The following is a 13488-nucleotide window of genomic DNA, read 5'->3' on the forward strand; positions in this document are numbered from 1 at the left end:
TAGGTAGCAGTTTCGCCACATTAGGTAGCAGTTTCCCCACATTAGGCAGCAGTTTTCACACATTAGGTAGCAGTTTCCCTACATTAGGTAGCAGTTTCCCCACATTAGGTAGCAGTTTCCCCATATTAGATAGCAGTTTCCCCACATTAGGATACAGTTTCCTCAAATTACGTAGCATAGAGCCCCCCCCCCCCCGACACAAACAGACAGATACACAGACACACACAGAGACACAGACAGACACACAGACACAATCACTTGGCCTGCGTAGAGCTTCTTCTCACCGGCGGTGGCCTGATGAATGCCATCACTGACGTCTTCCTGTGCGGGTCTGCGGAGGGACGTCACTTACACAACGTCATTTGCCAGACCCGGGCCGTCCGGCCGCAGGCTCACTGTGTTAACCCCTTAACGACAATGGACGTAAATGTACGTCATGGTGACGTGGTACTTAGCGGTTGATATCAGCAGCCAGGGATCCGCCGGTAATGCCCGGGGTCTTCTGCTCTGGTCTGCGATCGAGCAGACCAGAGCAGAAGATCACCGATAATACTGAGCAGTGCTGTGTCAGCACTGCACAGTATTAGCAATCAACTGATTGCAATGAATAGTCCCCTATGGGGTCATAAAAAGTGTAAAAAAAAAAGTAAAAAAATGTAAAATAAAAAAATTTGAAAAATCCCCTCCCCCAATAAAAAGTAAAACGTCAGTTTTTCCTCATTTTACCCCCCAAAAAGCATTAAAAAAAATTATGAATACACATATTTGGTATCGCCGTGCGCATAGAAGTCTGAACTATTAAAATATATTGTTAATTATCCCATATGGTGAACGGCGTAAACGTAAAAAAATAAAAAAAAGTCCAAAATTGCTGCTTTTTTGTCACATTTTATAAAAAAAAAATGAATAAAAAGTAAAAACTAAGCAAAAGTGGTACTGATAAAAACTACAGATCATGGCGCAAAAAATTAGCCCTCATATCGCCCCATATAAGGAAAAATTAGAAAGTTATAGGTGGTCAAAATAGGGCAATTTCAAACATACAAATTTTGTTAAAATGGTTTGAGATTTTTTTTAAGCGGTAAAATTATAGAAAAGCATGTAACATGGGTATCATTTTCATTGTATTGACCCACAGAATAAAGAAAACATGTCATTTTTACCGGAAAGTGTACAGCGTGAAAACAAAACCTTCCAAAATTTGCTAAATTGCGGTTTTCTTTTCAACTTTCCCACATAAATATTTGTTTGGTTGCGCCATACATTTTATGGTAAAATAAGTGATGTCATTACAAAGTACAATTGGTGATGCAAAAAACAAGCCCTCATATGGGTCTGTGGATGGAAATATAAGAGAGTTATGATTTTTAGAAGGCGAAGAGGAAAAAACGAAAATGCAAAAATAAAATTGGTCTGGTCCTTAAGGCCAAAATGGGCTTGGTTCTGAAGGGGTTAAAGTTGTTGCTGCGCTATTAAGCAGCTTGGGCTGCACTGGTGCCGCATCCACTTTAGAACAGTGAACAGCGGCAGGGTCGACCCGACCATGGACCCATGTGGCACAAAACCCCCAAAAAAGGGGAGCAAAGTGCTGCCTAGGACCCATGGTGGAGCCAGCCCTGGAGTGGCTCATTATACTGTAGCTGTGGGAGTGGCTCATTATACTGTAGCTGTGGGAGTGGCTCATTATACTGTAGCTGTGTGGGTGGCTCATTATACTTTAACCGTGGGAGTGGCTCATTATACTGTAGCTGTGGGAGTGGCTCATTATACTGTAGCTGTGGGAGTGGCTCATTATACTGTAACTGTGGGAGTGGTTCATTATACTGTTACTGTGGGAGTGGCTCATTATACTGTAGCTGTGGGAGTGGCTCATTATACTGTAACTGTGGGAGTGGTTCATTATACTGTTACTGTGGGAGTGGCTCATTATACTGTAGCTGTGGGAGTGGCTCATTATACTGTAACTGTGGGAGTGGTTCATTATACTGTTACTGTGGGAGTGGCTCATTATACTGTAGCTGTGGGAGTGGTTCATCATACTGTAACTGTGGGAGTGGCTCATTATACTGTAGCTGTGGGGGTGGCTCATTATACTGTAGCTGTGGGGGTGGCTCATCATACTGTAGCTGTGGGGGTGGCTCATCATACTGTAGCTGTAGGAGTGGCTCATTATACTGTAGCTGTAGGAGTGGCTCATTATACTGTTACTGTAGGAGTGGCTCATTATACTGTGATTGTGGTAGTGGTTCATCATACTGTAACTGTGGGAGTGGCTCATTATACTGTAACCATGGGAGTGGCTCATTATACTGTAGCCATGGGAGTGGCTCAATATACTGTAACTGTGGGAGTGGCTTTGGAAGACAGTAACAGTGGGAGCGGCTTTTGAACCCCGCCCTTTTATTGTGTTCTGTATGAATAAACTGAACTCCTGCTACAGTCTTGGCATGTCTCCATACAGCACAATGATAGTGGATAACTTGGCTGGAATGATGACTACCCTGACTAGAAGAACTGGCAGTGTGCTGGCAGACTTGACAGCTGTTTGACACTAGGTGTAGTCTTTAAAGGGCATCAGTGAGAAGATGGCCAAGGACAGGCATTGTAGTAGTGGTGGGCTGTGGGTCTATGGTACGTGTAACCCTGTTTTTTCACATTTTGTAAAAATGAAGGAACACAATTGGAGTATAACAGAGTTTATAATTCTGATTCTGGTGATGGGTTTGGCAATCTAGGTGGAATAATATGTAGAAATTACAATAACTCATTCCATTCTATGACAAACCTGATTTCTCAGACGATCTCCAGACAGCCCTCGATGACCCTCACCACACCCATATGCACAACCTAATGATTTTACCAGTTTGATCATCATGGTCAGCGCCAGTTTATGGGTGGTTACTGGTACATTCTCATCCTTAAAAGAGATAAATAAATGACAAATGTAGTAAAAGTAAAGAATAAAGCCATAATAACAATGAATGTAATAGTGTTGTGATATAAAAATATTATAATCATAATTTTACATTTTCATTACATTTTGTGTGTGGTATATATAAACAAATTGAAATACTACTATGATGTCCCAGTACGGGATATGCATCTCACAGTCCTATCTTAGCTTAAGTCCCTGCACGTCCACAGGGCTCACCTGCATTGTACCACCATAATCTGTATAATTGTATAGTATGTGTAGAGGACCTTTGATATGGTCACATGGTTATTGATCACATGATAATGGTTGTCACATGTTGAAGTCACATGTTTTGTTACCCAGAGAGTACCAGGTGACCAGATGACCGGCAGCTAGCCTATGGGCTCCTTGCACAGCCCCCCTTTATAAGGAAGGGAGGAGCTGCAATCTGTCTCTTTTCTTTCTTCCACCACACTTTCTGTTGAAGTCAAGTCCAATTCAGACTTCTCAGAGCCAGTGTCTGCTGTCACTATCTTCAGTCAAGTCAAGTTTATTATAGTCAGCGTGGCTGTCCTAAAGTCTGTCAAAGTCACTGCAAGTCCCAGCAAGCTGCGAGGTCCCTTGTGTTATTGGTCACCTCTCTGGGATTCTGGCCTAGCTGTAAAGACTGTGCCATCTGTCTACCTCAGTAAAGCTACAGTTAACCCTAACCAGGCCTTGGACTCTTATTTGCCCTGCCTAACTAGGACTAGCAGTGCTACCGCTCAGGTGGTTTTCGGTAAAACCACACCCTGGCATCACGAACATTTAGGGGTTAACACTAACTGCCTCTGGGCTACAACATCTGCCCCATACACCTCACATCGCACCCCTGTGGCATGCCACACTACTACACTACTAATAGGGGTACCCCTTGGGTGAATTTTATGCCCACAAATTGCAGCAAAAACTGCAATGAAACTGCAATTTTTGTACAACCCTATAATACGAATATATGCAGGAGCTGTTAAAGAACCTGCACAGATAAGGTCACATGATTATATGTGTGTAGGTTGCATTACTGTAGGAGGATCAGCACAGATATGTGTAGTTTTCTGGTACCCGTGTTAGAAGTTGTTATGAGGCTGAGAAAGACCCACTATTATCCTCATAAATCTGTACGTAAAACAGTTTTTGTACATTGCATTGCCTGAAAGGGGTTATCCAGCCAAAGACATCTTATCCCCTATCCAAAGGATAGGGGTTAAGATGTCTGACATCAGGGTGCCCGCCACTGGGACCCCCACGATCACCAAGCAGCACCCGCATTCTATGCGGGGCTGAGTTTCTAGTCTCGGAAAGCTCTTTGTTTCCGGGACAGGGGTTACATATTCGAGGGTTACATATTCGCCTGCTGTGTATCAAATAAATAATGCCTCTGTCACACCATGCTTTCAAGCTAATTTCTATACTGAAGCTTCTAAAACAGTGAAGGCTTAGAATAGTTAATAGGGATAGGCTTCATAGGAAGAAAAAACATACACCATTGAATTGCATGTTGACTTATGCCAGAAGTCTGTCCAATAAAACAAAGGAACTGGAGTGGTTGATGTCTCCGAGGAAAATTTTGACATAGTGAGTATAACAGAGACTTGGTTGGACGATAGCTGTGACTGGGCGGTCAACATACATGGTTATAGTCTATTCAGGAAGGATCAGAAAAAATGTAAAGGGGGAGGAGTTTGTCTTTATGTGAAATCGAGTCTGAAGGCCGCACTGCGGGAGGATATATGGGAGGGAAACGATAATGTGGAGTCATTATGGGTAGAAATATATGGAGATAAAAATATTTAATATATTTATTAATGACCTTGCAGAGGGGTTGTATAGTAAAGTAGCAATCTTTGCAGATGATTCTAAACTCTGTAAAGTGGTAAACACTATAGAGGACAGTGCACTGTTACAAATGGATGTGGATAGGTTGGAGGTTTGGGCTGGGAAGTGGCAGATGAGGTTCAACACTGATAAATGTAGGGTTATGCACATGGGGAGGAAAAATCTGGGCTGGGATTATGTATTAAATGGGAGCACACTTGGGACGACTGATGTGGAAAAGGACTTGGGAGTCTTAGTTGATTTAGCAGTAGTGACCAGTGTTGGGCAGCTGCTGCCAAGGAAAACAAAATCATGGGGTGCATCAATAGGGGCATAGATGCCCACGACAAGGTAATCATTCTACCACTGTACAAATCACTAGTCAAACCACACATTTAATACTGTGTACAGTACTGGGCACTAGAAATGAGCGAATTGAAGCTGACAAACCCAAATTGCAAAAAGACTCAAATACTATTAGGAATGGACTGTTGGGTATGTATTATACCTTCTACAGACTAGTATAACCAGCAGACAAGTTGTTGTGGAACGGGGCCCCCCCGATTCGCAGGTCTGAATCAGGGGGGCCCCGTGCGCTCACCTTCCACTTCCATGGCTGCTGGGGAGGGGTGGGGTGGCAGGAGCAGTACCAGCTCCATCAGCAGCAGCCTGAGTCTACAGTCGCTGATGAGTAGCTTTCTTCACCCGCATAGGGAAGCAACTCAACAGCAGCAAGTACACCTGGAGCAGGACCTGAACCAGCAGGTGGTGGCATACCTTGACATGGCCATGGCAACACACCTTGAAGATCCGCTGGACTTCTGGGCAGCCAAACTTGATTTATGGCTGCAACTAGCAGAGTTTGCCCTGGAAAAGCTGTCCTGCCCGGCCAGTAGTGTGCTATCAGAGCGGGTGTTTAGTGCGGCGGGGGCCATAGTCACCCCAAGGAGAACTTGTCTGTCCACAAAAAATGTGGAGAGACTGACCTTTGCGAAGATGAATCAGACATGGATCAGCCAGGATTTCCACCCACCAATGCCTTACGCATCAGAGTAGATTGACCATGGTGCCACACCAACACTTCACAAATATGGATAGTGCCAAACAGATTTAAGGCGCTGCACCCCAGTTACAAACATTCCTCCACATCACATCTACTTTCACCCACCTTCGTCACCGGGTCAATGCTGCTGCCACCTCCAGGCTGTCTCATTCAGCCACTATACGGTCTCTTCATGCTTCAGCCACCTCCAGGCTGTGCCATTCAGCCACCATATGGTCTCCTCATGCTTCAGCAAACTCCGAGCTGTGCCATTCAGCCACTATATGGTCTCTTCATACTGCCACTAACTCCAGGCTGTGATATTCAGCCACTATATTGTCTCCTCATGCTTCAGCAAACTCCAGGCTGTGCCATTCAGCCACTATATGGTCTCTTCATGCTGCCACTAACTCCAGGCTCCGCCATTCAGCCACTATATGGTCTCCTCATGCTTCAGCCACCTCCAGGCTGTGCCATTCAGCCACTATATGGTCTCTTCATGCTGCCACAAACTCCAGGTTGTGCCATTTAGCCACTATATGGTCTACTCATGCTTCAGTCAACTCCAGGCTGTGCCATTCAGCTACTTTATGGTCTCCTCATGCTTCACCCACCTTCAGGCTGTGCCATTCAGACACTATATGGTCTCCTCTTGCTTCAGCCACTTCCACCCTTTGCCATTCAGCCACTATATGGTCTCCTGATGTTTCAGCCACCTCTAGGCCGGTGCCATTCAGCCACTATATGGTCTCCTCATGATTCAGCCACCTCCAGGCTGTGTCCTTCAGCCAATATATGGTTTATTGATGCTGCTGGGCGTGGGCCTAAAAAATGTTATAGTAGCACTAGCTACCATAAATCTTCAATTTCAATTTCAAAATTCATCTTTTAATCTTAGGGATTGTGAAGCCCTAGTGTCTACTCATGCTGCTGCCAGCTCCAGACTGTGTCATTCAGCAACTATATGGTCTCCTCATGCTGCCAACACCTCCACGCTGTGTCATTTAGCCACTATATGGTCTCCTCATGCTGCCAACACCTCCACACTGTGCCATTTAGCCACTATATGGTCTCCACAGGCTTCAGCCACCTACAGGCTGTGCCATTCAGCCACTTTATGGTCTCCTCATGCTTCAACCACCTCCGGGCTGTGCCATTCAGCCACTATATGGTCTCCTCATGCTTCAACCACCTCCAGGCTGTGCCATTCAGCCACTATATGGTCTCCTCATGCTTCAGTCCACTCCAGGTTATGCCATTCAAACACTATATGGTCTCCTCATGCTTCAGACAACTCCAGGCTGCGCCATTCAGCCACTATATGGTCTCCTCATGCTTCAGCCACCTCCAGGCTGTGCCATTTAGACACTATATGGTCTCCTCATGCTTCAGTCACCTCCAGGATGTGCCATTCAGCCACTATATGGTCTCCTCATGCTTCAGACACTTCATGGCTGTGCCATTCAGCCACTATATGGTCTCCTCATGATTCAGCCACCTCCAGGCTGTGTCATTCAGCCAATATATGGATTACTGATGCTGCTGGGCATGGGCCTAAAAATTTTTATGGTAGAACTAATTACCATAAATCTACAATCTAAATTTCAAAATTCTTCTTTTCATCTTAGGGATTGTGAAGCCCTAGTGTCTCCTCATGCTTCAGCCAACTCCAGGCTGTGTCATTCAGCCACTATATGGTCTCCTCATGCTTCAGCCACATCCAAGCTGTGTCATTCAGCCACTATATGGTCTCCTCATGATTCAGCCACCTCCAGGCTGTGTCATTCAGCCAATATATGGATCACTGATGCTGCTGGGCATGGGCCTAAAAAATTTTATGGTAGAACTAGTTACCATAAATCTACAATTTAAATGTCTAAATTCTTCTTTTCATCTAAGGTATTGTGAAGCCCTAGTGTCTCCTCATGCTTCAGCCAACTCCAGGCTGTGTCATTCAGCCACTATATAGTCTCCTCATGCTTCAGCCAACACCTCCACGCTGTGTCATTCAGCCACTATATGGTCTCCTCATGCTGCTAACACCTCCACACTGTGTAATTTAGCCACTATATGGTTTCCTCATGCTGCCAACATCTCCACGCTGTGTCATTCAGCCACTATATCAGCCTACACGTTCTCTCCGATCTGCTAATGACCTCGCACTAACATCTTCTATAATCCAAACTTCTCACTCCCGTCTCCAAGACTTCACTCGTGCTGCACCGGTTCTCTGGAATGCTATCCCTCAGACTCAACAACAACATCCATAGTTTCAAACGTGGCCTAAAAACACATCTCTTCAGTCAGGCAGTCTCTAATTGGCCTCAACATATCCCCAACATATCTTCAACATATCCCCAACATATCCCCAACATATCCTCAACATATCCCCAACATATCCTCAACATATCCTCAACATATCCCCAACATATCCCCAACATATCCTCAATATATACTCACACCTCTTGTTTGAATAGTTATTGTGTAATTTTATGTCTGATACTTGTCTTTGTTTGTACCCCATAATTGTAAGCGCTGCAGAATCTGTAGGCGCTATATAAATAAAATAAAATAAATAAATAATATATGGTCTCCTCATGCTTCAGCCACCTCCAGGCTGTGTCATTCAGCCACTATATGGTCTTCTCACACTTCAGCCACCTGCAGGTTGTGTCATTCAGCCACTATATGGTCTCCTCATGCTTCAGCCACATCCAAGCTGTGTCAATCAGCCTTATATGGTCTCCTCATGCTGCCAAAACCTCCACGCTGTGTCATTCAGCCACTATTTGGTCTCCTCATGCTTCAGCCACATGCAGGCTGTGTCATTCGCCCACTATATGGTCTCCTCATGCTGCCAACACCTCCACACTGTGTCATTCAGCCACTATATGGTCTCCTCATACTGATGCCAACTCCAGGCTCTGTAATTGTGCCGCTCTGTGGCAGTGATTCTAATAGCGATGCCTGTAATCTGCATGTCATACTGAATAACAGTATTATTTCACTACCCCAGCACACTCCATATGCGTGTTAGAACAAAGCAAAAGTTCTACACCCATATTAAGGCTCTCTGTAGGCCAGAAATATCCATTTTTAAAACAGATTCGCCGCAACTAAATTCCACACAAAACCCAATTTTTTTAGAAAATTCGGCGAATCAGCCGAATTGAATTTTTCTAAAGTTTTCTCATCTCTACTGGGCACCAGTGTACAAGAAACATATAATGGAGCTGGAGAGGGTTCAAAGACGGGCAACCAGAGTAATGAGGGAAATGGGAGTACTACAGTACCCAGAAAGATTATCAGCATTAGGGTTCTTTAGTTTAGAAAAAAGTAGGCTTGGGGAGACCAAATAACTACGTATAAATATATCAGGGGGCCTTACAGAGATCCCTCCCATGATCTATTTATACCCAGGACTGTATCTATAACAAGGGGGCATCCTCTACGTCTTGAGGAAAGAAGGTTTGTACACCAGCACAGACGGGGTTCTTTACTGTGAGAGCAGTGAGACTGTGGAATTCTCTGCCAGAGGAGGTGGTTATGGTGAACTCTGTAAAAGAATTTAAAAGGGGCCTGGATGCATTTTTTTGGAGAATAATAATATTACAGGTTATGGATTCTAGATCTATATAGACAGAAGGTTGATTCAGGGATTTATTCTGATGCCATATTTGGAGTCGGGAAGAAATTTTTACCTCTAGTATGAGGGTCTTTTGCCTTCCTCTGGATCAACTCAGTAGGGAGTCATTAGGGTTATAGGTTGAACTTGATGGACTCTGGTCTTTTTTCAACCTTATGAACTATGTTACTATGTTATTATGAGTCCATAGTCCAAGGACCAGTGACCCATTATTCATTTGTCTACTCTAAAGATTGAAACATTACATTCTGTGCTGACATACCGTGCTCTATTTGGATCTGCACAGTAGATTCAGTAAAGTTTACAGGTTGTTTTCACATTATCCTTTATCATTTATTCTGGGGAGTATACTTATTCCGGGACCTGTATTTAATCTAGGATCTGTATTATGGGGACTTGTCTGAGGTATGTTTGTATTCTGGGGTTTGTATTTATGGGATTTGTCTGTTCGGGGGTCTGTAGTTATTTTACAGGGGGATCTGTAATCTTAGGTTTACATATGATATATGCACTACTTGTTATTGGAATGTAGTAGGTTATCAGTGTTTGGGGTTATGGCATATGTAAAAGCAAGTACATGTTAAAAAGGTTTCAGCAAAACTTAGTTATCATGCCTCTTTCTGGCATCTTAGGACTTAAAGTATGACCACACAAAAGTAGGTAAGTATGATATGTATATACAGTATATATAGAGAGAGTGCCTTGGTAATTGATTGGGAAAGTTTGCCAAGCCCGACCAAAAGGAAAGAATTAAGCCAATTTACAGACATCCTGTTTTATGGTTTTTGCCCCTCATCAGGACAGAGCAAGGTTCAAGGTTGATCTAGTCAGGCAGCAGCTTGATGTTGGAGTTGGTAAGAGCAGCTTCCACTCCAGTTACATTCCCCTCCTGCTAGGAGATGATAAGGCTTGTTAGAAACCCATTGAGAGGAGAAGGCATGGGGCTTCCAGTGTGAGACACAGGCTAGGCCAGGCCTGTGGGAGCTACAGCCTTGAAGGACCCCAGTCTGGTGAGACAGGCCAGTCAACTGGTGCTATGGAGCAATAGGCTCCAAACTAATAGTTAGGGACACTGTCTAGTATTAGTTAGCGTTCAGCTGAGCAGGTTTTTCGATTTGTCTAATCTGCATATCGTTGCCAATGATTTTCTATGTGGATGAAGAATAAAGCTGGCTGAGGCCAGTTTAAAAGAACATTGATGTGTTTGGACTGCAATTTGTAGTGTGCCAACCATCTCAGATGCTTGAGATGGCAATCTCAGCGAGTGTGTAACCCCCAAGTTTGTATGTATATATATATATATATATATATATATATATATATATATATATATATATATATTTAATACATATATATTATGAATAAAAAATAAAAAAAAAGGAGGTGAGTAAACCTCTGGACAAGGTGTACTTGACTCATACGTGCTCATTCCTATCCTAGTATTTGTCTACATTGCTGCATGATTGGGTGTCTGCGGTCACTTGATCAAATAACATGTCATCAAGGCAGCAGCATTTAGTAATCCCCACATAAAATATTCCACTGACTTAATCCATTAATAATGTAATAATATAATAATATATTCAGTGTCTAATATATTGCTTTTGTTAATATTGATGACCATAATTACCTTTTCAGCATTTTTTCCATTCTTAAATTGATTATCATCACTCCCATCATCTCCTCCGCCTCCTCCACCTCCTGCTCCACCACTTGAGCCCCCTCCAAAACCACAGCTTGACCCTCGGGAAGACCCTTTCATCTGGAAGTTTACTTCACTTTGCCTCTTTTCCCCACTAACTGAAGCCGATCCTGATATAATACTCGGTTCATTCTCCTTGTTTTCGCTCTTTTTCCTCTTCTTCTCGACACATGGTACAACTCCTAGCTGGATCAGACAGTCTACAATATTCAGGGCCACATCACAGATCCGGGAACTGATATCATGATTCAGAACAAGGTATACAGCTTTAAGAACAACCTAGCAGGAAGTTAAAACAGCTATTATTATCACTAATAAATGTAAGGGAACATACACACTATGATTACTTAATAAATGGGAAAACATTGAGTAAAACTGATATAAGAATTTGGGAATTTGAATTGACATAAAATTTAAAGGGGTATTCTACAAAGTCAACATTTTGTGCCCAGGTGCAATTCTAACACAAAAACTGTATTCACCTGTTGCCAATCTCCTGTTGATGCTGATTCAATAGAGCCAGTCCCTGAAGACAGCATTTCCTCTTCCTTTTCTCCATCCTTACATGCAGGAAATGCTTGCTCAGTGGCTGAGGGGTCACTGCTGTGATTGGCAAAGCAAGCATTTCCTACATGTAGGGATTGGGACAAAGAAGAGGAAGCACTGACAGTGCTGATTTGCATTGAACGTTACTGGCAGATGATTTGCGGCAGGTGAACACTGTTTTTTAATGCTTAAAATGTTAATTTTATTATCCGGAATACCCCTTTAATTGTAGCGAGCCGTATCAGGCAGCTGCTCCCAGGGCATATAAGATAATGGGAAACATCGCCTCACCTGTCAACCTTTTTTTTTTTTTTTCCTGGACAACCCCTTTAAATGTATGGTTTATTGTACCTAGAAAATATGATATAGAGGTGACCTATACCTATGTATAAATCTATGAAAAAGATTGAAAAAAAAAATAAAAAATACCCAGAACTTTATCTATAACATGGCTGCAATGTCTGTGTCTAGAGAAAAAAACGGCTTCTAAACCAACATAGAAGAGGATTCTTTACTGAAAGAGCAGTGAGACTATGCAGTACTTGACCAGAGGAAATGGCCATGGTGAATTTACTACAAGACTTAAGAAGGGTCTTGGTTACATTTCTTGATAATAATGAAAGGTTTTGTTTACTAGATTATGAAGTAATTTTACAGGGGAGTTTTATCCCGCTGTCTTAAAGTACGATTTTCCTTGTTGCCCACAGCAACCAATCACAGTCCAGCCTTAATTTTAAAAGAGCAAAATAAAAAATTAAATCTGATCTTTGGTTGGTTGTTATGAGCAACAACAAAAAATATTACTGTAAGACAGCTTGATAACCCCTCCATCCCTTGTTACTATTTATTAGTTATAAAATATGTATATTATGGTGATGATAGTAGAAATTGTACATGCATCATATCCAATGTATTTCACTTTCAGGCAAAGTAAATCAAAACCTGTACAGAGGAATAGTGGTGAATATGGGGCATCAGATTGCTTCTTTTATTTTTCAATGGCCTTTTAAAAAATTAAAGCATTGAAAGGTTGCTAAGGGCAAATGCACCACTCTCTTTTGATAAATCCCCCCATATCTTAGTGTGTATATGTAAAGAGTTTTATTCCCTTACCGCCAGATCCAGCATTCCATTCTTGTGGACAAAATTGTTGGTGCCATCTATATGGTCTGTGTCCTCCAGGCTGCTGTAGTTAATGCAGGAATCTGTTAGGCTACGTGGTAGATTGGCACAGGCAAGTGGTTCATGTGGCATTTCAGGGATGGGCACTTGATTGCAAAGCTTTCTCATATGATCAGCAAAAAAATCGGCATAGCCAACATTGAATGATGCAAGAGTAGTATTGAATGTGGCCACAGTTATGGTTGAAATTTGGGACCTCACTGGAAAGAATTAAGTTTTCTTTTGTAATTATCCACCCCAAATAACATACATTACTTTACATTCATTCTTATTCATACATAAAGCATACCATCTTTAGATGTGTTCTCTCCATGACTGTTGGAGTGGTCAGGAAGGTCACTTAGCAAAGTATGATGGGAATGAGAATGCCTTGCACTCAGGCTCTCCATCTCAGTAGCTGTATCAGAGCTTCCACGCCTTGTAAATTTACCTATGGCAATATAAAATATATTAGAATCTTTACATGTTCACCATAGAACATCATAGTGCCTAGATGGTCAAGCTACAATTTCAAAAGCATGATAGCACTAGCATAGTGCCAGGGCTCAGTCCTACAAAGTACAATGACTACCAATGACTAATCCTACCCATCTTAATAACAG

General features: G+C 42.6%; 1 protein-coding gene across 30 annotated transcripts in view; it reads right to left on the reverse strand.

Annotated features, from left to right (window-relative positions):
* UNC80 (unc-80 homolog, NALCN channel complex subunit) overlaps positions 1-13488 on the reverse strand; it is a 206662-nt gene that overhangs the window by 159618 nt on the left and 33556 nt on the right. For all 30 annotated transcript variants that reach the window (XM_056535252.1, XM_056535244.1, XM_056535267.1 and 27 more), the window contains exons 11-14: positions 13176-13316; positions 12818-13086; positions 11087-11437; positions 2786-2917 (exon numbers count right to left, since the gene is read on the reverse strand). In XM_056535252.1, coding sequence (XP_056391227.1) covers positions 2786-2917; positions 11087-11437; positions 12818-13086; positions 13176-13316 — 893 coding nt within the window. The remainder of the gene's footprint in view (positions 1-2785; positions 2918-11086; positions 11438-12817; positions 13087-13175; positions 13317-13488) is intronic.

The sequence above is a fragment of the Hyla sarda genome, chromosome 8 (genome assembly GCF_029499605.1).
Source record: "Hyla sarda isolate aHylSar1 chromosome 8, aHylSar1.hap1, whole genome shotgun sequence".
NCBI classification, from domain to species: domain Eukaryota; kingdom Metazoa; phylum Chordata; class Amphibia; order Anura; family Hylidae; genus Hyla; species Hyla sarda.